The sequence below is a fragment of the Boleophthalmus pectinirostris genome, unplaced genomic scaffold (genome assembly GCF_026225935.1).
Source record: "Boleophthalmus pectinirostris isolate CB_2022bp ecotype Guang Dong unplaced genomic scaffold, ASM2622593v1 HiC_scaffold_21, whole genome shotgun sequence".
Classification (NCBI taxonomy): Eukaryota; Metazoa; Chordata; class Actinopteri; order Gobiiformes; family Gobiidae; genus Boleophthalmus; species Boleophthalmus pectinirostris.
This window is the reverse complement of record NW_026571175.1, coordinates 26,477,530-26,500,128: the sequence shown is the minus strand read 5'-3', so window position 1 is coordinate 26,500,128 and position 22,599 is coordinate 26,477,530. Positions and strand designations below refer to the sequence as shown.

The following is a 22,599-nucleotide window of genomic DNA, read 5'->3' as shown; positions in this document are numbered from 1 at the left end:
GTTATTGATTTGTCGGAAAAGTGCCTACACTATGACAATAAACAGCTCCAGCAACACTCTGAAACATCCCAGACAAAGCAATAACATCTCCATCGAGAAACTCATTTGACAGACCCTCCAGAAAAGTTACGCAATGCACCTTTAATTAGGGTGACCAGACATCCCTATTTACCCAAGACAGTCTCAGTTTTGAGCCCTGTGTCCCCAGTCCCTGCAGATTTATCCAAAACCAGTGATTTGTCCCATGAAATGTCCCAGATGTCCCTATTTTTGACCAGTCTGATTCATACAACAGTAATGAGAGGCATAAATTGTCATTTGTTTAGATAAAACACAGAAAAGCTGCTTAATAACGACCAAAACACAAAGGAAGTATGACTATACTGACTCACATTAGGGCCGAGTGCAGAACAAGTTTCCTTAATTACAAACTCGTTTCACAATTTTATTATTACCAACCAGTTTTTTATTTTGAAAATCCGGTCACCCTACCTTCAATAGTTATTAATTTGTCTGTTAATTTTCCAAACTCTTTAAGTGATAAGTGATAATATATTCACTTTAAGCATTGTTGTAGTTTTCATTTTAAACGAAACAAAAAAATTTGGCCCAAAAAATGAAATCGGTAAAAGTTTTCGAGTGACGTCATCAACAGTCGACGCAGTTTCCCCCCTGTCCAAAACATCCCGCTCTTCTCCCTCCAGCTGCCATTTACGACTTTTGGCCTTGTCATGCCTTTTATTAATTGTTTTTAGCGTTTTAAATTGTCGGCTGCGTGTCTCTTTTAGTCGTTTTTACTTTTGTTGCGTCATTATTACTTGGTGTTCCCCGGAAAAAGGCTCGGTTCTGGTTCGGAGAGAGAGTTCGGTGTAATTCTAAGACGAAAATGATGAGCAGTCCAGTGAACAAAGTCAGCCATTCAGGTAACTACTACATTCTTATTCTAAAATCACATTAGTTGTTGCACTGTAATTGTAATTAAAAAGGCTTGGTTTATTTTGATAATAAATCTATGACCTATTAATAAATAAAGTGGGTGAAAACAAGAATCCAAAACCGGGAATAATTTTTTATACATACTTACTGAATATCACAAACTTTAACTATTCAATCATACAGTTTTACTACGTGGTAATTTATAACACAATAATAATAGCATTTAGTCCATAAAGTATAAATTATAATAACACATTTTGAAGTTCGATATATCACTGATGTAAATATACACGATAAACGATAATATTGAAACTAATTAATGCCACAAACACAATGACCCAAACTTTTCTAAATCTCCAACATTGTAAAAATAAATGAGTTGCAATGAATAAATAGCAGAATGAAACACTTTAGTACTTAGTTTGCATCTGTAATGACTCATAGAAGTTATTAATTCAACCTTTTGTGGCGTAAATCTTATTGTATAGCCAAAAAATAACCATCAATTTCCAAGTAGTGCAAAGAAAATGTACACACGTACAATACTAACCCCCAAATAATTTTCCTTTTTGAACAATAAAGTTTTCTAAGTCTTAAAAATATTCTTCAAGGTTTCATGTATTGAACATTAAGATCTGACAATTTTTCATAATATTTTTATAATCTCCAGGAGATGACCAAAGTTCAAGCTCAGATGATGATGTTCCGCTGACCAAATTAACGACAAAGAAACCAATCGAGATGGAAAGTTTTACACCAACATACAGTGATGAAAATGGTAATGAAACACATATTGCATTACCTCAGTGGTTAAATGTCAAATTTGTAATTATTTTGAATTTCTGTATTCAGGTAAAGACAACTCCTCCGCCGATGAAGATGTGCCACTTGCAAAACTAGTAACAAATGAACAGAGCACAGAAAAGTCACATGAAATGGACCAAAGTGGTAAGAACAGATGTGACAAATATAAGAGCACTGGAATATTTGTGATTAAGTGGTGCTTTGCTTTAGGATCATTTATTGAACACATTTTTACACACAGTACACACATCTTAAAAAGCAACATATTTTTATTTTTGTGATTGACAAGATAGTTCTAGCTCAGCAGGGAACATCTTTCTTGAAAAGAAAGCAAATTAAAAGAACTAATCTTATCAAAAGACCTCTAAAACATCTGAAAAGGGTTATGCCAGCACAAAAACAGTGTAGAATTTACAATAAAAATAAAATTAAATGTTTTGTAGTTGCTGTCCAAAGTATGTCTCTAAATTTAACTTCTTTTTAAGGAGATGCCTCCAGCTCAGATGATGACGTGCCTGTTTCAGAATTGGTGAAGAAGAAACAAAGTAAGATGTGTGGTTTTCCCAAAAATTGCCTTGACAAATTGTCAATTAGAAAATTGTTAATTATTGTGAATTTCTATTTTTTTCAGGAAAAGACAGCTGTAGCTCAGATGTGTCTTTGAAACAGAGTGAGAATAAAAGTGTGACATCTTCAAACAACAATGGAAATGGTGAAACACACACCACATATATATCAGTATTTATGTAATAAAGTGAATGCTCTGTTTTCAGTCATTTTCAGCCTTTTGTGCAGCTGGGCACACACAGCAGGCACCAAAACATCAAACAGCGCAAATTAAATTATTAAAATGTGTGATGTAACCGTATCTGTGTCGCTGTTTCTGGATCTTGCATCTTTGCATTGAATTTTGCTGTTGTTTTCTGGTTTACAAGATTACTCAGGATACTTCAAAATGCTTAGATATTTGTCAAATGTAAATCTTTAAACTCAATTTAGAATTTTTTTCAAACCACACTGTTATTCCAAAGCATTGGTTGAAGATCAAGGGACTATTTATACAATATTCTGTCTGTCTTTCTGTTCAGGTAAAGACAACTCCAGCTCAGAAGACGTTCCTCTTTCAAAGTTGGTGACGAAAAAAACAAATGATGAGAAAATTGTTACTGCATCAAGTAAAAGTAAAAATGGCGAGACAAATTTTGAATTAACTGCATTGAATTAACTATATAACATAATGCATTAAATAAGATTCTCTCTTTTCAGGCGAGGACAGTTCAGACGATGAAGTACCTCTTTCTAAGTTGGCTTCGAAGACGGAAAATGAGAAATCAAGCAAAAATCTCAAGAGAACTTCAAACAAGGATCAAAATGGTAAAAAAAAAAAAAAAAAAAGATAAAATATCTACACATAACTTTAAACATTGTTTTATGTTAACACAAAAGTTAGAAATGACTAGATGTCAAGCTGTTATGTAACTGTCATTTTGTATTTCGCTTATATTAAAATGTTGTAAATTTTTAAATATCCTTTTGTGAAATTGAATAACTTATTTTACTTAACTGTTTAGGGAAAGACAGCTCCAGTTCGGACGATGATGTCCCTCTGTCAAAGATGACAAAAAAACAGACCGATAAGAACGGTAAAAAAATATTAAAGCACATAATCAGTATTTAAATTAATACAGTTTAGGGACCTAAACTGAAAGAATGTCATAACAAAATGTTTACTTGTTTGTTTAGAAGAAGATGACAGCTCAGGAGATGATGTACCGCTTTCAGATCTTGTGAGGAAGCAGCAAGCTGGAAAGAAGTCGCCTGAAAAGAAAAGTTCAGAAACTGATCCAAAAGGTGAGAAAGTTTTTTGGGGAAAGCCTCAGCCACTGTAATGAGGTATATTTTGAAAAACTTGAAAAAAAACCTCAGATTTCACCATAAGCTTGCTGGCATCACATATTTGACTCCATGGAGATAGATGCACCTTTAAAATAAAAAATTGCCCCAGTATTCACATGTTTTCGTTTTATGGTTTGATTTCAGGGAAGTAATATTACTATTGTAAATTAACAAAATTCACAACAACAAAAGAAAATCTAAACTCATAAGTGCAAAATGACTGAATGAACATTTTTTGTTTGTATTGACAGAGGATGAAGACTCTGAAGATGACGTTCCTCTGTCAAAGATTAAGACCAAAACAGAGGCCAAGAGAAAAGTGTCTAAACGCAAGAAACTTTCAGACGACAACAAAAGTGGTGAGTAGAATCGTGAACACACAAATATCAGAAACTACAGTACAATCAATTGAATGGTGTATTGAGTCTAACATAGCACATTATTGCAACATTATGTTTTTAAAATTTAGTAAAAGTCTAAAGTCTGAATATTTTTGAAGTGTTATTACAAATTTCGACATTTTATACATACACAAAAATAATTTCTACAATAGTTTCAGCTGCCACTTAAATTTGAGATTAATATTCTACAATGAGACTAACACATAAAAATACCCCTCTGAGTTTTTAATACTGTGATGTTCTTAGTAATAAAGCCTTGATATAAAAATGTATTATAATGTAATCTAACAGAGTCCGATTCTTCTGATGATGAGCCTCTAATAAAGAAGAAAATGGCCACTCCAGCATCGAGCAAAAGAAGAAAAAAGGAAACAGGTGAGCGGGTTTTATAGTATATACTTTCTCACTGAATAGTTTATATTGTTAATGTGAAGTAATTTTGTTTATTTTATAGCAAAGAAGAGAGCCGGCGTCACTAAGAGGAAATCTGCTCCAAAAACAAAGAAAAAAAAAGGTATAGAGCTCGGGATTGTGTTGTCACCTCACAGAATTTTCAGTTTGCCTAATGATGATCGGGAGGAGATGTATTTTAAGCGATAATTTATAGATCCCGAGGGAAATTCAAGTTTATTTGCAGCAACATTTACACTGCTCTTCAGTTTAACAGGAGGACTGGTCAGGTCAGATCTGTGTCAGGGCAATTTGAGGAGAGGCAGAGCCAAAAATGTCCTTCCTCTGTGTCCTGCAGCATCACCGCGGCCTCCAGGGGGCGCCAGGTGGACACAACAGGAGTAGGCCTTGTCTCATTTCTCTTTCCTCGCTTCCTTCTTCTTGATTCCTCTTCTGGATTCTGCAGAAAATGGGTGAAGAAGTCCCACCCATAGAGGAGACGCAGGGAGGAGAGAGGATCTAAACTCCTCACTGAGACCAATAAAGTTTGATTCTTTTCTCCGATGTCTTCTCCTGAAGCCTCCCTTAGGTTTACAGATTTCTTTGGGGCACGACTTAATATGACACATTTGATTGACAGCTGAAAAATGGTAGATCAAGGAGAAGGAAATGAGAAATAAGAAATGAGACGCAGCCGTAGAGTTCAGTTTAAAGTATTCTGACGTCATTTAAGTGAAGTAGCTTATCTGATTGTTCCACAGCTCTTTTGTTTACTTTTTTATATGGTTCTGGCAAATGTCACAGGACATTTTAAGCATGTCAGAAAAATAGTGGGATATGCTAATATGAATTTTAATGTTTGATCTCAAGCTCTATTGAATTTAAGTGCTTTATTTAAAAAAAATTAATTTCAGATGATGATAAAAACAAGGCAAGGTTTTCCACAAGACACCAAGTTGTACAGCTTGAGTATCCAAGTTTGTAATACTGAAATGCAATTTATATCGTTTTGTTTTTGTATTTTCAGCTTTGAATAGTGACAGTTCTGATGACGAACCTCTGAGTGAAGTTGTAAAAAAACTCAAACAGAAAACAGCACCTTCAGATGAGACTCGCCTTTCCCAGCGAAGTGCAGCTCAGAAACAAGGTATATAGCAACATTTTTCTTACACATATTTATTATGTTGCCTAAATTGTTTTTTGTTTTTTTTTACAGTAAAATATGTGGACTCTTCCAGTGAAAGCACAGACAGTGACGCAATAGTGAAACCAAAAACATCAAAAACTTCTGCAAAGAAAAAGTCGTCTACAACCAAGCAAGCACCCACAAAATCAAAACTAAAAAGCAAGAGTAAGTAACCTTGCATTTATTCAATTACAAGAGTTTTAATTGACAAATAAATGCTCAAGAAACATGCATTCTTACAAAGGATGAGTGGGGTTGCCCTCTCCACAGATCTGACCTGTAACTTGGCCTTGTCCTGTCCCTTTTACCTTTAGTTCAGTGGAGATTGGCAACTCCACAGGTGAAATAATATATGGGCCTCCTTTTAAATGTTTTTGTTTTTGTTCCCAGGTAAAGATGTGGACTCTAGTGACGACTCGGACGACGATGAACCTTTAGCAAATCTAAAAAGATCCAAATCCTCTCCAGACAAACGCACTCCCGCAAAATCCAGACAAAGTAAGAGGATTCAGTATTTCTGAAACCGCAATTACTGAATAGATGAAGAACATAGAACATTAAATAAATAATGTTGATTTAAGCATTTCAGTTTGACGTTTGAGTAGCAATGAAAAGGTTTATTCATAGTCATTTGTAAATGTAAATTGCACAAATTAAAATCACTGTTGTTCAGCAGTTATACAGAACTGTTTTTGGTCTTTTTCCAGGTAAATATGTGGAGTCCAGTGATGACTCAGATGATGATGTACCTTTAGCAAAACTTAAAACCAAGAAAAAGACAACTCCAGCCAAACGAACACCAGCAAAGCAAAGTAAGTAAATTTTAACTTTTTGTGGTATGAAAAAAATATTTGTGAGTTGAAATAATGTAAAGTACTTTGTAGCATTGAGTGAAATATACAATCAGTAATTATAACCTACTAATTCTTATCTCTTTTTGTTGGCTTTGATTCATATTTTAAAGATAAATGCTAAATGAGTTTTTTCCCTCTTCCAGGTAAATATGTGGAGTCCAGTGGTAGCTCAGAGGACGATGTACCTTTAGCAAAACTTGCAAATAAAAAAGCATCTCCAGCCAAAAGGGCATCTGCAAAATCAAAACAAAGTAAGAAAATGTAACATTTTGTGGTTGGAAAAAATATGTAGTTTGAATTGTGTAGTAATAATAATGTAAGTAAAAAACAAAAACATGCTTTTGGTTAATCTGTTTTATGAAAAATGTTACATGTTGGGCTTTATTTGTTAAATTAGTTTTGTCTTTTCAGGTAAATATGTGGAGTCCAGTGGTAGCTCAGAGGACGACGTACCTTTAGCAAAACTTAAAACAAAACCTGCGAATAAAAAGACGACTCCAGCCAGAAGGACATCTGCAAAAACAAGTAAATGTCATATTTTGTGACTGACTTGATGTAGTAATAATATAACTAATGTGATAAGTAACTAATTCCCTTTTCACTGACTTTGATCAAGTGTAATTCATTATTTTTTTACTGTAAAATCTTGTCAACATAAAGCAACAGTTTGTAATTTTCTGGAGGTGGCACATTCCATGAGAACTTAAAACTTCTATAGAGACATGAGTTTTATGTCAGTATGTTTAAGATTATAGTCAAAGGAACAACATTTCCATGAAAACAAGCAGGAAGAGGCACTTTAAGTTTTTCAGTGCAATAGATGCAACCAAACTGAAAAACAACACATGCTTTCATTGAATCTATTTTATGAAAAAAGTTACATGTTGGGCTTTATTTGCTAAATTATTTTTGTCTTTCCAGGTAAATATGTAGAGTCCAGTGGTAGCTCAGATGACTATGTACCTTTAGCAAAACTTAAAACAACAAAACCTGCAAATAAAAAGAAGACTCCAGCCAGAAGGACATCTGCAAAAACAAGTAAATGTCATATTTTGTGATTGACCTGATATAATAATAATATAACTAATGTAATAAGTAACTAATTCCTTTTTCGTTGACTTTGATCCAGTGTAATTCATACATTTTTACTGTAAAATCTTGTCAACTTAAAGCAACAGTTTGTAACTTTCTGGAGGTGGCATGTTCCCTGAGAAGTTAAAACTTCTATAGATACAGAACAGTTTTGTGTCATTCTGTTTAAGGTTATAGTCAAAGGAACAACATTTCCATGGTAACATGCAGAAGGAACTATTCTATTTTATGGCCAAAAAGTTAGATATTGGATCTTTATTTGCTGAAGTAGATTTGTCTTTCCAGGTAAATATGTAGAGTCCAGCGGTAGCTCAGATGATGATGTACCTTTAGCAAAACTTAAAACAACAAAACCTGCAAATAAAAGGACGACTCCAGCCAGAAGGACATCTGCAAAATCAAAACAAAGTAAGTTCAGTCAATTTTGTGTGTCACTGGTATTTGTCATAATAATATTGTAAAGACTCAACTCAAGCTCATTTTTACCATTTTAACTATTGTACAGAATTGTCAAGTGAAAGTTCTGATGACGAGGCGCTGATAAACCTCGTGGAAAAAGCGAGAAAAGGGACAAAGAAGACAAAAAAACACACTACCTCCGAAGAGGAAGAGGAGGAGGAGGAGGAGCCAAGGAAGAGTTTTGTAGCAGGTACTGTGAAATACTGGGTTTGGTGTTTGTTAGTATTGTCTTTCATTTACAGTAAGAAATAGAAAATCATTTAAAAGTCTTTCAGATTTAGTTAGTTGTTGTCTTAAAGGTGCAATGTGTAACTTTTCCCATGGAGGGTCTGCCAAATGCTTGTCTCCATGGTGTTGTTACTGCTTAGCCTGGAATGTTCCACAGTGAAGCATTAAACTTATCTATCTCTATGCAGATAAACTAAACTAGGCCATGTAACAGGTCTGATCTATGGAGAGGCGTCTCTGTATCAAACAAATGCTTGTTTCATGACATTTTTAATCAATAAAAACATCTGTAATGACATAAATACAAAATAGACGTCAGGTATTTCAGGCAAAATAATCACATCCCTATGGAGACAAACAGAAAAGTTACACTGTACACCTTTAATACCGTCACTTGATGTCTAAAAGTGTTAAGAACGATGACATTTCTTTTTATTGTTATTAAAGTAACTAACTGGAATAATGTCTTCCAGATGATGATTCCTTAGTAAAAGTTGCAGACCACGTTGAAATTAATAAAATGATTAGGATTATGCTTGAAAAGTGTGACATGAAAGGTAATTATGATTTTTTATATCTGTAATATACATTTTTATATATTATTTATATACTCACACATAAATGCTACTGTTTTCTTTTTTATTTGAAGCAGAAACACAAGTCCCCGAAGCAGCTACAAAAAATCTTGAAGTCTCAGCCAATTCATCTGATGGAGAATGATTTTATACTCGCACTCAAGTCCGATTGAAATGAAATGAAGTGGTGAAAAAATTAATTGAAATTTATGAAGTCACTTATTGCATTCCTATTTTATATTTTTACTTTCAGCCATATTTAAGGATTTTGTATTTTTGGTAAAAATGGTTCATTGTCATGGGTATTATCTTGTTAATTGGACTGCGTTTTTATTATTGTGTCAAGTTTTATACACAATTATTTAATGGTATTTGATCTTGGTCACGTTTCTTTTAAAGAAAATATTCAGTCGTGCATTGTAGCAGTGTAAAAAAACAAAAAAAAAAACAAGAATAAACTGCTTTGTTTGTGTATTTTGAGTCATTAATTTCAGATTTTTTTAAATTAAAAGTGCACAATTTGGTGTGGTAAAATGTTCGCCACCAGCTTGTCTCCCTACAGATGAAGTTACAGGTCAGATCTGCGAAGAGTTGACCACTCAGTTGGCTTTTCAAGGTTTTATGTAGCACTGTGCACCAGACAAACAAAACATCTCCATGGAGACAATCAGGTGTCATAAAAGTTACACAGTGCACCTTTTAATGTTTTGAATTATTTTTTATTACACAAATACAGAACATCTAAAATCAGACCAAGAATAATTAAGGAAGAGTCTGTCACTAAAGTACTATTGGATAAGAAGTAAGAGATAAAAAAATAAAATAAACGATAAATTATGTTGAACTTGGTTTCCATAGTAACGGTTTGAGGAAGTTTGCGCTTCTTCGACGCTTTTCCAGAGTCACCACTTCCGCCCTGCCTCAGTCCGCCGGGCGTTGTGCAAACATCACACCCCCCTAAAGCATCTGTGCAGCTTTTCTGAACATGCTACTCCAGGAAATGCGCCATCTGATTAGAAACACGCCATAAATCGTCTTGTCATTCATGTACCTACAGTGATAAGTGAATAGTTAGCTTCTAAAGGCTCGGGTTTGCACGCTTACTGGTAGTTAGCTAGCATGTTGGTATCATAACATTGTGTCAGTTTAATTTAGTCATGACGGAATTAAGATGCAGGAAGGCTGAGACTTTGGATGGAGCACAAGAAGAGGAAGTCCAAGGAGAACGGGATAACGACACAAACAGTAAAGGTACATTTATGACAGTTTTAATTGACTTGAATGTAGGTGTCTGGTCATTTGAGATCTGTTGTGGACATAGAAACTATTCCTGTCTGTCTGTCATTTTTGTCAGATGCGAGTGAGCCTAGTTGCACAGAGGAAAATGAAGGGACAAATGAAGAGCAATCCAAAGATGTAGGGGACACTCCAAACCAAGAAGTCCCTGAGCAGCCTGAGAAGAAATGCAGAAGAAGAAGTAAGTACAGGTCATCTTCATGTTATCAATTTAACCTTCTCTGCTGGGATGGACAATCTTATTTCCTTAAAGAGGGAATGTTTTGCAAAATGGATTATTTGGAGCTTTCTGTCATGTTATAACATTCCCTCATCAAAAACATGTCTGAAGAGGTTTTGCACGTCATCCATGTATGTTTGAGTAACCTTGCGATCTCTCCAGGGCCCTATTCGAACCTTACTTACTTTTTCTGTTTGATGCTCAGTTCACAAGCCTACGTCAGCCTTCTCCTGCACAACAATGCTCCATAAATATACAAATGCATGATACAAAACTGTACACTACAGCTTCACAGACCTGATTATGTTGTGATGGTGATTGTGTGCTTTGAGTGGAGAGTAACTTCGCACAAAGAGATTGATAATTTGCTGTTTTCGGTGAATGTAGCATTTTCAAAATCATAAAAGGTAACGTGGTTATCTAAATATGTTGTGTGTTAGCAGTTAATAGCCCACAGAAGTGAAATACCCTCCCTTGATTACTTGATCCCTTCGTCCCTTGAATTATTTGATCAGATCACGTCACACAGTGTTAAGCAATTTTATATTTTATTTCTTACAGGTACTTTTTTTCAGCGGTTGGTGAGGGGGGTTTTCGGATGTGTGGCAGCTGTGGCCTGTGGGATGCTCTATGCGGCTTATCTGTCTGCCTATCATGACAGGAAGTTCTGGTTTTCAGCACGACAGGTTGACTTTAATGTTTCATATTTTCCTTCATCATGTGGTCATGGTCATTTTTTTTTTGTTTCAATATTATTATTTTTTTTGTGTCTCAGGAGCTGGAAAGGGAGATCACCTTCCAGGGTGGCAGTGGGATGTATTACTATTATAAACATATGTTAGCTGCTCCCTCATTTCGAAGAGGTACTTATTTCTTAGCCACACATGAAAGTTTGCTTGTTAAACTTCATATTCCTAACTTGAATTCATGAATCTTGTCTAAAGGGTTTTATGAGCTGACTGTAGATAACAGAACTGTGTCAGGTCAGACCATTAACGCAGTGGAGCGTCTGTCTCTGTATCCTGAGCTCCTCACAAGCTTCACCTACAAACTCTTTGGCGGTGAGGTGAGTAATTTTCTCTGGCCTTTGTGAGTTGTGAGTCATAAGCTGTAAAAATCTCTATTCTCACGCATCCCAATAAAGTGCTGTTTGATGTAATTAATGCCTCTGCAAACATAACTTGAAAGGACCTCTCTTGTTAATAGTAAACAAAGCAAGGTTTCAATCATAAACTGTGTATATAAAAGGACATAACTAACCCACCAGCCGCCACGTTCAAGAGGGGAAGTGCTCATGGGGGCTCTTCTGGCTTCATCAACTTGGATGACTCTGTAACTGCTGCAGTGAGCCTTGTCATTTTGGTCTTAAAATATTCGTATTAACCCGCTCTACATGATCCTGGTGTTTTTATTTTGCTATTTTGTAACCGTCATCATCGTGAGATTCATTTGACTGTAGCTGTACATTATGGGTGACCTCATACTCTCTCCACTTTTTATACAGTCTATGGTTTGGTTCACCAGACAGTTTCAGTCTCTCACTGAAAATTGACCTTTAAACATGTTTCCCTGAACACTTCTTGTTTTATTTGTATTGTGGCCTTGGTCTATTTACTACTTTGTAAACCTAAAAGCCACTGTGCAACTAATTTCTTTCTTATTTAGTCCCATTTTATTTTGACAAACACTTAATTAATGGTGAATAAATAGGGAACTTGTTATTAGATTAATTAATATACGACTTTCTCAACTTTAAAGGTGCACTGTGAACTTTTTGGTTTGCTATTGCTTTGCCTGTAATGTTGCACAGTTTGGTATTAAACTTTTATAAGAAGCATTTATTCAATTATGGGTGCTTTAATTGCTCAAAAATACCTTTAGAAACCTGACTTCTGTCTGTGAGTGGGGTTGCCTCGTCACAGACCTCACCCGTAAATTGGCACGGTGGCGTCTCCTGCTTGTTTCTGTGGAGACTGAAAAATAATCCCAACAAAACAATAATAACATCTCCATGGCCAGAAAAGTTACACTGTGCACCTTTAAATGTTAATCTCTACACATTTAAACTTGTTTGTACTGATATTAGTTAGTGTTTGTGTTTCAGGATATGGTGGAGCCAATTTATTTCTACATTGGAATGGTGTTTGGACTTCAGGCGGTCTATGTAACAGCTCTGTTTGTGAGTAGCTGGGTTCTGAGTAGGACCTGGGTGGCCGGTATGCTCGCTGTGGCCTGGTATGTCATTAACAGGTGAGTTTTTTGTATTTTTATATATGTTAAAGATCCTGTATTACACAAAATTGATTAATGTGAGGTTTAAGTCATGTTATAATGTTAAACATACCCAAAGTTATGTTTTGGTTTATTAACACATGTTTGAGTAATCCTGTGTTATTAGTCTGTCTGCCTCCAAATCTCTGTTCTATTTGTGATCATATGTAGTTTTAAGTTAATAGCTGCCTTTTAACTTTAGTGCAGTACAGACCGGCAAATCCAAATTATTCTAGTGAAGGTTTATAGAGTTTGAAAACACAGTGGGGCACTTCCTGTATTACTGTATGACATCCTAAGGTGGTTTCAGTGCTTTTAGTTTGAGGCAAAAAAAAAAATCTGTCTAAATATGTAGGATTTGTGTTAAACATGTTTGAATGAAACAAAAACACTCCAGGTATGTTTTGATGAGATAACATTATAACATAGATCAGAAAATAGCATAATGTAGGCCCTTTAACATTTTTATTGTAACTTATTATGATCTATTAAATTAAAATACAACCTTTACAGACCAGACACAACCAGAGTGGATGACGCTGTTCCTCTCCGAGAAAACTGGGCTCTTCCGTATTTTTCGTGTCAAGTTGCAGCTCTGACTGGTTATCTGTGTAACAACATCAGCGCTGCTACTGAGGTATGGCTATAAGATATGGAGATATATATAAACATTTTAAAATCTCTGTTTTGGAGGTAGCAAAATTAGAAAATGTATTATATATTCTACAATAAAAATTATTAAAAAGGTGCATTGTGTAACTTCTGGAGGATACACCAACATTTTTGTTACTGCTTTGCTTGGCATGGCATTAAAAGTCTATTCATTCTTCATTTCATTAGAGGTGATTTTATTATACAGAAACCTTTAAGAACATGCATTGTTGTGTGAGCGGGCCCGCCTCTTCACCGATCTGATCTGTATCTTGATCTGCTTGTCTCCATGGAGATAGAAATGTTTAATGCTTTACTGTGAAACATTCCAGACTAGGAGAGTAGCATGTGGCGTACCCTCCCCAAGAAAAGTTACGCAATGCAGCTTTAATGTTTTGTTGGCAGTATTTCAGTACCACAACTACATTTACTGGCAGATTTTATTACATTTATGATGGAGTCTCAATATTGTTTTAATGATCATGATCAGGAGAATAAATACAAAAACTCCAAAGCAATAATTACATTACACATTCATGTTTTGGTTCTTATATACTTCCTTATTATTATTATTACTTAAAATATCACCTTATAAAGCACTTTAATTTACTGAGGGAATGGTTTTATACTATGCTTATAAAATGGAGTACTTTGCTTAACATTTGCATACAGTGGAGATGACGACAATGTACAGGCGCTGCAAAAGAGATAGGAAATTTGAGAAGGAAAACATTGTCACTGTACATCATTATCATATTACACCCAGTACAGATTTGTTTAAAGGTCTTATATTATGCAAAATTGGCTCTTGTGAGATTTTAGTCATGTTAAAATGTTGTTACCTCCTTAAAAACATACCTGAAGCAATTTAGTTTCAGTCACACATGTTTGAGTAACCCTTTATTATTAGTCTGTTTACTTCTCCAAAGCTTGTATTAAACATGTGAATGAAACAAACACAACTCCAGGTATGTTTGTGATGAGTAAAAACAACATTATAAAATCGATCAGAAAACAGTGTATCATGGCCCTTTTCATTTTCAAACCTTATAACCGTTCCATTTCTTTGTAGATGCTTTGTTTTCTCATGATAAGTGCCGTGACCTTCATCTTCCTGTTGGTTTGGGAGCACAGTCACTACGTCCTCTTTGTCCAGGCCTTGTGTCTGTTTCTGCTCGACTCATTTGACCTGGTCCCTCTAAGAAAGGTATTGCATCTATTATATTAAATTATGCTGCTGTAATACACAATACACACAAAAATAGTCCTAAAGTATAAATATTAAATCTCTATTAATTTCAGAAGTGTGGATTTGGTCATCCATTAGTTTTGGTTTGAAAACATAAATAATTCTGTAAAGGCTTTTCTTTATAGGGTAAAAAAAAAAGCACATATGGTATAAAAAGCCTTTAGCATCTCAAATGTCCAAAGCCATCTCCTTACCTAGCTCCTTCTCCAGCCTCTTACACGGTCTCCATGGATACAGGAAAAACAAACAGCTCATTTTACGAAATCCAACAGTCCCTTAAAGCTCATCTATTGTGCTCGGGACCCGGGGAAAACCGACCACCACCTTAAGAAATGTGCAATGGCAAACGGCCAGTCAAATCCAAAACATAAACTTGGGTCAGTTTGCTGCAGACCGAGTTGGTTGGACATTAAACTTTCTCGGGCATCCATATTTTCCATTTACAATGGATTTTGGGAGAACTGATTCGGATTTATCGACTGCCAACAATGTGGCATTACTTGTGTCCTTTGAACTGCACGTGCTGCACTTCTTAGATGGTTAAAATTCCATGATATTATGTTAAAAAACAAAAAAACTTCAAGCTTTTTCATTTTTGGGGAATTTTTTTATGTTAATGTTAATTCTATTATAATTATATATGCCCCTCATTGTTTTTCTCTGGTTGATTGTCCAGGTGGCTGACATGCATAAACTGTACCTCTCCTGTTTACTCGGAGCGTACTGGTGCCAATTTCAAAACCCCGCTCTGCTCGGCTCCCCTCTGCTCAGTCTGCTGTTCGGCTCCATGCTGGCCAGATACTTTCAGGTACAGACAACAACACTTTATATTCTGCTATATTTCTTATGCCAATTATATTGTTATAGTTTTCAAGTTTTGTTAGGAAAGATAACATTGTTTTTTTTGTGTGTGTGTGTGTTTCAGCAAAATATGAAGAGAGGTCCCGTCATGGCCAGAATAATAAAACTCTTTCTTCACTTTTATCTAGTTTTCACAACAAGTATCACCTTCAATTATTTGATAAAGGTACATTTTTATTGTAGTGTATAGCTGGATATAGATTAATTATAACATTCTGTGTATGTGTTCATTTATGTCTATATAATTCATCCACATTTATATTAATATCTGTGTTTTTATGAACAGAAAGTATTACCTGTGACAGAGAGCGACTTCATATTGAAGTTTCTCGAGGCAAAGTTTGGACTCAATACAACTACGTGAGTTACACAACTACTTTACGATATTGGTTTGAAATGGCTTATAATCTATTACATGTATTCGTAATTGATATGTACACTACCAGTCAAAAGTTTGGACTCACCCTCTCTTTCAGTTTTTTTTTTCTGTATTTTTACTACTTTCTATATACAAACTGAAGAAAACAAATATATGAAGTAAGCTATATGGAATTATTTAGCAAAGACAAAACGTTAAATAACTCTACTAAATATTTTTGTCAATATTTTATAACAAAATCCTCAAATTAGTCACCCTTTTCCATCATTTTACACCTGTACTGCTATTTTTAACTTTTTTATGACCCAGTGAAGCGCTCTACTTTCTCTCTTCATCTGACATTATTGTTTGTATGTATCTAAAATGTAGAAAGTAGTAAGAAAATGTAGAAAGTAGCGAGAAAAAATAAGAAAAAACTTTGAATGACAGGGTGTGATATTTTTAAGATGGAGAGAATTACTAATTATTAAGTATCAGATGGGAACAAGACAAATTTAAGAACAAATGGGAACGGTGGACTGAAATAATCAAAACTGTAAGACCAGATTTAGTTTGACCTTTTATTTTCATTGTTGTTTTGCATACAATTGGTGGAAATAACACCGCACATGTTACATTTTAATTGTCTTTTTATATCACTTACAATATATATAAAAAAATAAATAAAATTTAAATTTGAAAATAAATAAAGACAAAGAAAGAATAAATGGAAAGAATTAGAGGGTGTGTCCAAACTTTTGACTGGTAGTGTATGTGATTAGAAATGTAGTTTTATGTTTTTAATCATCACAATACAACTCACAGTGCAAATTTTAAATACCTCCAAAAACTTTTTTAAATCAAATTGTACAAGAATCTCAGAGCATGTTAGCACAGTACAGGTTTAAACTTCATTGGTTTTATTCGGATTACACCCCATGGAGACAGGATGTTTTATTTTGTGCATTTTTTTTATTTTTTATTTAGTCAGAATTTGATCTTAAATAGCCATATAGTATATCTAAAAATATTAAATTACTGACTTTATGTTATGTCATCCAGCCTGTAACTTATGCTTTATGCTGTTTAAGTCTAGTTTAAGTGTTTTGTTCTGTTTTAGTGATTTTGTGACCAACTTCCTCCTGTGTCAAGACGGTTTCCAGAGACCAAGCCAGGACCTGTTCCTCAGACTCACCCAGGCCTCAGTTTTACCATTTTACTTCCTGGTTCTTGCGGTCTGTTTTTTCTCCACCCTGGAGTCGGTCTATAAGAGATTACGGTAAGCACCTAAGATTTTAGTTTGAGTAAATCCAATTTTACTATGGTTTATAAAGTATGAAACTTCTTTTTTTTTTTTATTTAGGGGGCAGCCAATGAAAGATAAACTCAAACTTGAAGATGGGCAGATAGGAGAGCACCCTGAGGTCACCTACCATGTTTTTCATACTCTTCTGTTTGGAGGCCTAGCACTGCTATTTGATGGGTAATTTATTTAAATTTAATTCTGTTTATTTTTCACAATGTTTAATGTTTATATATCGCACACACAATACATCCTGCAAATTGTCTGATCTGATTTGGCCAAGATTTCAAAACTTATATCAGGTTATTTATCTTGTTTTCAGATTTATTATCTACTTACGAGTTCTGAGACCGCTTAATTCTAGTCTAGAGGTAGTTTATTTTAAAATAATTGTTGCATGGACATATAATTTCACTACTTTTAAGCCATTTTCTGATAGATTTAAGTGTTTATATCTTAAATTTTGGCCAAGCTTTTTGCAGTGCATATTTAACATGTAATAATGCCAATATATGTGACACTGTGAAAAACATGGACAGCCTTAGAAGCTTCTGTATGTAAGCTTATAGAATCGGGTCTGTTTACTATGAATCCATAGGCCGTCACTGGTATTGACATTCAAGGCTGGCAAAATAAAAACTAACTATTGTGGATAAGCTCGATTGTTCTTTTGGATATTTCTTATAACATAAATACTATGAACATGTATTATACCATATAATGGATGGAGGATTATTTTATGTATACCCCGGATATTGCTTCATTGTATAGCAACATGCACAACTTTTGTCCTTGCAGTACTAAGGGTAGTGCCCCACCTCTGCTCTTGGCATACATAATACAATAGATCATATTTAATAGCTGAATTTCTGATATTTCCACATATTTCCTTAACAGCACCAAGTATTTGTGGACTCCATATGTGTGCATGTTCACTGCTTTCGGGGTCTGTTCTCCCAAGATGTGGATGTCTCTGTTTAAATGGCTGAACCTGAAATCTCTTGACCCTGTAGTTTTGGTAAGAGGCCTTTTTGTTTTTGCTTCTGCTGCTTAAAACAAAACTAAAAATGTTTCACCTTCATAGATTAATTTATATGTCTGTCTTTTAACTTGACAGTCTTTAACTCTGAGCACTGCTGTTCCCACAATCATCCTTTTTAGTTTGTGGAGAGAGGTACGATTTATTAATTCAAAATGTTCATATGAATTTATTGTATTGAAACTCCATGCCCACTTCCTCACGCTTGTGTTACAGTATTGTCCTCGTGTGATGTCGGAGCTGGCAGATCTTCAGGAGTTTTATGATCCAGACACAGTGGAACTGATAAACTGGATCAAGTGAGCTTTTCATTTTCATAACTATTTTCTTGTGTTTTTGCGAGATATGGTCAATTCCTTGTCCAGACCAGATAGCTACAGAAATCATGTTTTTTTTTTTTCTTACTACTTTCTACTACTAATTTAAGTAATTCCATATATCTTGCTTCATATACCTGGTGTCGTCTGTATGTATCTAAAATGTAGAAAGTAGTAAGAAATAAGAAATAAGAAAACATTGCGTGAGATGGTGTGTCCAAACTTTTGACTGGTCGTGTATATACAAACCTGAACACTTACTCTTACTTTGTATTGTTGGTTTCTTCTGTATGTATATAAAATGTCAGAAGTAGTAAACTTATAGAAAAGAAAACACTGAATGAGAGAGTGAATCCAAACTATTGACTAGTAGTGTATTTTTGTAAGAGGTGTTAAAATTTACAATGACTAAATTAACTTTTGGAGCGAGAGGCAAGCCCACTCTGCCACTCATTACACCTGTTGAATAAATGCAAGATATACAGTATGTTTAATCCCATACTTTGAAACATTTCAGGCAAAACGCTTACTTCTCCATGGAGACTAGCAACTGGCAGATCCTCTTCATAAAATGTACATGATTGGGCTTTCATCTTATCGTCAAACTTACGATTATTTTGGTTTTGTGTTTTCTTTCAGGACACAAGCTCCTATAGCAGCAGTATTCGCGGGCAGCCCTCAGCTCCTGGGGACGGTCAAGCTCTGCTCAGGCTCCATTGTGACCAGTTTACCACTTTACTCCGACATTGGCCTGCTCCGGAGGACTGAAGATGTGAGTGAGAGTTATATACAACTTTAAAGCAGCACTATGTAACTTTTCTAGTGGTCTGCCATCTGCTTGTGTCTATGGAGATGTTATTGCTTTGCCTGCAGTGGTCGGTGGTGTGGCTTGACTTGACTGTCTTCATGGAGACAAACAGGTGACGCAACCCGGCCAAATTACAGGCCAGATCTGTGAAAAGGTGAACCCACTCCATAGACTGTATAAAGAAGTGGACTAAGGGACCCAAAAGGGAGAATTTGGAATAGGAATTTATTTAGGGACAAAATTGTGAAATACCAGGATCAAGTAGAGCGGGTTAATGTGAACATTTAAGACCAAAATGACAAGGCGCACTGCAGCAGTTACAGAGAAAGGGACAACGTTTTTTTTTTCCCAGTACAAAGTGAAGAAAGCATGGTATTATTTGTCTTTAAAACTGAAACTCAAACTGAATAAATCTAAGCTGGTTAGGTTCAATACAGTGGAACATTTCTGGCAAAACAATAACATCTCAACTGAGACAAGCAAAACAAGTGGCAGAAAAATTACACAGTGCACCTTTATTTATTATTTACCATGCTCTGTTTCCCTCTGTAGCCTTTCCAGGTCTATGCAATGAGGTCGCCTGAAGAAATCTACAAGCTTCTCACCAGTCAAAAGACAAACTATGTGATCATAGAGGAGGCCATCTGCAATGAGCTCAGTCTGAACCGAGGCTGTAGAATCAAAGACCTCCTGGACATCTCCAACGGACATGTAAGACGAGCTGTTTATTGTTATATTTTTTATTTATCTCATTATTTCTGCAGCAACCATATGTAACAGCACATGGTGAATCAGATGTTAAAGGGCCCATATTTTCTGGAGTTGTGTTTTGTTTCATTCACATGTTTAACACACAAATCCTGCATAATTAGGCTGAGTTTTCTCTCAAACTGAAAACACTCTCTTCCACTTTGTGATGTCTTGTGGTAATACAGTAAGTGCTCCACTGTGTTTTTAAACTCCATACGCCTTCACTATAATCATCTAGATCATTTCAGCCTTGGAATTGCCAATCAGCTGAACTAAAGGTAAAAGGAGCTGTTAACTTGAAACTCTGTAGAAAGACTCATAATAAAGTGTTACTCAAACATGTGTGAATGAAACAAAACATAACTCCAAGTATGTTTTTGAGGAGGCAACATTATAACATATCTTAAAGTTCACAAGAGTCAGTTTCAATAAAGGACTTTTAAAATGGGTGTGACAAGGTAAATATAGATATAATTCATAAATCATACTTCAAATCAACTTCAGAGATTGTAAGACATGTTTAAGCTTTTAATCATTTAGTATAGTACAACCATGTTTTATGTGTCATGTTTTTATGTTTGTACATCTTTAGAGAACTAAATAGGCAGAGTTTGTGTGTTTAAACATGTATGAATGAAACAAAACACAACTCCAGGTATGTTTGTTATGAGGAAACAGCATTATAACATAGATCAGAAAATAGTGTAATATGTTTAAGTTTTGTGTAACTTTTGTTATTTGAACAGTTGTGATTGTGTATTTTTAGTCCTGTTTGTTTTAATGCTTTTAACTGTTACATATAACTTAATGTCTACATACTTTGTCCCATTTATCACAGATTTTTTCATATTTCTTCCAGGTGGTGTATGACAAAGGGGAGATGTACTCATTTGCCAAACATGGAAGATTTTGCAATGAGATAAAAATGAACTACTCCCCGTACATAAACTATTTCACTCGAGTTTTTTGGAACCGTTCGTACCACGTTTATAAAGTCAACTCCGTCATCTCGTTTCAGTACTGACCCTGGCCTCGTGCCTCTAAATGAAGGCACAAACAATCACACTTTTATAAAAACAGCAGACACTCAAGATAAAGATGTCCACGTCTTATACACTGCATCTTAAAGTTGCATTATGTGACTTTCCTGGTGGAGGTTCTGTCAAATGCTTTTTTTCATGGAGATGTTATTGCTTTTTCTGGAATGTTTCACAGTTTGGCATTAAACCCTTCTATCTTCATGGAGACCAAACCAGACCAAGTTACTGGTCAGATCTGTGGAGAGGTGACCCCACTCAGTCAGAATGCCTAGGTATTTTTGGGTTATATAACCACCAGCAATTGAATAAATGTAAGGAAGAGCTGTTTAATGGCATACTTTGGAACATTCCAGGCAAAGCAATGACATCTCCATAGAAAGAAGCAGGTGACGGACCCACAACCAAAATGTTACACAGTGCACCTTTAATTAAAACGGATATGAACTATGCCATAAAAAGTCATTGTACTGTTGTCATAAGCCATGCATTACTTTTCATTGAGCTATTATGTGAATCTTAACTTTATGCAAAACATATTTTAGTTTGTTTTTATTACACTCTTTTAAATAGTATGAACTGATGTATGATTGCCTTAAAATGTGACTATATACGGTATATATACCTGGGCAGGAAACCAGCACCAGGATAACTGATTATAAAAGGGAATTTTTAAAACTATTTAACAAGAAAAAAAAACTTAAGAATAATAGTAAGCAATTAACTTGATAATCGCTGCAATTGCTTTTTACCCAAACAATGCCTTTTAAACTTGCCTTAAGCAATAGACAACTTTATAAGCAGATATTGGGTTAGTAGATTTTACTATTAGTAGGCTATACATGGTAAAGGGCCTTGCAGAGTTCTTACAATCTTGCAAATATACCTCTTAAAATTAACCAGAATTAATCTTAAAAATTGATCAGTAAGCATTGTTGATTTCTCTATTCAGAGTCAAAGCAAGGTATTTCATGTAATTTGTATGAACACTGTTGCTGTTATGTTATTTTGTACAACAACATTATGTTCAGCTGGAGATGTTTTTGTGAAAGAACCAAAATCACACTTTTTCCGAGTACTTTATGCTGGTTTTGAAGCTACTCTTGTTCTGTTTACTTTGTCTTTTGTCACTGCCTTATGTTGTGTGTTTATCTATCTCTTGCTGTTACCTTAAGTATTTTGGTGCTACTGGTCCAACCGTCCTTTGCAAATGGCCATGTAGTGAAAAGTGACTTACTGACTGGATATATGCAAGTCAAAAAATAAAATAATATCACGACACTGTGTCATGCTTCACTGTCAAGTCATCATCGTTCATCCTCATTCACACTTCAAAAATAAAGGCTGGTATCTACTAGTATTGTATCTACTTCTAATGTGTTCCTTTCTAATTATGTAAAAAAAAAAAGTTGAAAAGTGTTGAGAAATAAGCAGAATAGATTTTTTTAAATTATTATTATTATTATTATTAAATGAAATGTGAAAGTGTATTCATTTCAATTGAAAAATACAAACAAACAAAAAAAAAAAAAACATTTCTCATCAAATAAGACTTACCACTAATAATATTAAAGTAAAAATAAAGTCCTATTTTATTATTTTTTTTTACTTATGTCTA

General features: G+C 34.8%; 2 protein-coding genes across 8 annotated transcripts; both read left to right on the top strand.

Moving 5' to 3' along the window:
* Nucleotides 1–662: 662 nt before the first annotated feature.
* On the top strand, nt 663–9,293 carry LOC110168934 (nucleolar protein dao-5-like). 7 transcript variants are annotated; one of them, XM_055157560.1, is made up of 23 exons: nt 663–923; nt 1,607–1,714; nt 1,789–1,884; nt 2,226–2,285; nt 2,372–2,410; nt 2,829–2,921; nt 3,007–3,114; nt 3,312–3,383; nt 3,484–3,591; nt 3,888–3,995; nt 4,329–4,412; nt 4,492–4,551; nt 5,455–5,574; nt 5,644–5,778; nt 6,004–6,111; nt 6,321–6,425; nt 6,611–6,718; nt 6,879–6,992; nt 7,389–7,505; nt 7,845–7,967; nt 8,065–8,208; nt 8,720–8,803; nt 8,896–9,293. In XM_055157560.1, exons 1-23 carry the CDS (start codon nt 887–889, stop codon nt 8,964–8,966), a joined length of 2,202 nt encoding a protein of 733 aa, XP_055013535.1. In that variant the 5' UTR covers nt 663–886; the 3' UTR covers nt 8,967–9,293. The 7 variants fall into 7 exon arrangements, with proteins under 7 accessions (XP_055013535.1, XP_055013533.1, XP_055013534.1 ...); XM_055157558.1 differs by having other exon boundaries at nt 2,992–3,114; XM_055157559.1 differs by having other exon boundaries at nt 2,829–2,930.
* A 435-nt stretch (nt 9,294–9,728) lies between these two features.
* LOC110168917 (dpy-19 like 4) lies at nt 9,729–22,260 on the top strand. The gene is made up of 19 exons (XM_020934406.2): nt 9,729–10,072; nt 10,176–10,298; nt 10,899–11,023; nt 11,113–11,200; nt 11,282–11,403; nt 12,442–12,587; nt 13,122–13,245; nt 14,332–14,466; nt 15,185–15,316; nt 15,434–15,535; nt 15,656–15,729; nt 16,848–17,006; nt 17,091–17,210; nt 17,928–18,048; nt 18,148–18,204; nt 18,286–18,368; nt 19,026–19,158; nt 19,747–19,905; nt 20,804–22,260. Exons 1-19 carry the CDS (start codon nt 9,979–9,981, stop codon nt 20,966–20,968), a joined length of 2,262 nt encoding a protein of 753 aa, XP_020790065.2. The 5' UTR covers nt 9,729–9,978; the 3' UTR covers nt 20,969–22,260.
* The last annotated feature ends 339 nt before the right edge of the window (nt 22,261–22,599 follow it).

What these genes read in the sequence shown, in the direction of transcription:
- LOC110168934 (XM_020934431.2), top strand. Translation starts at nt 887, where the DNA reads ATGATGAGCAGTCCAGTGAACAAAGTCAGCCATTCAG. An exon ending in TTCAAACAACAATGGAAATG is followed by an intron (nt 2,453 to 2,828) that starts GTGAAACACACA and finishes CTTTCTGTTCAG; the next exon opens with GTAAAGACAACTCCAGCTCA. An exon ending in AAAAACAAAGAAAAAAAAAG is followed by an intron (nt 4,552 to 5,454) that starts GTATAGAGCTCG and finishes TTGTATTTTCAG; the next exon opens with CTTTGAATAGTGACAGTTCT.
- LOC110168917 (XM_020934406.2), top strand. Translation starts at nt 9,979, where the DNA reads ATGACGGAATTAAGATGCAGGAAGGCTGAGACTTTGGATGGAGCACAA. An exon ending in GAAGAAATGCAGAAGAAGAA is followed by an intron (nt 10,299 to 10,898) that starts GTAAGTACAGGT and finishes TATTTCTTACAG; the next exon opens with GTACTTTTTTTCAGCGGTTG. An exon ending in CTAGCACTGCTATTTGATGG is followed by an intron (nt 17,211 to 17,927) that starts GTAATTTATTTA and finishes TTTCCTTAACAG; the next exon opens with CACCAAGTATTTGTGGACTC.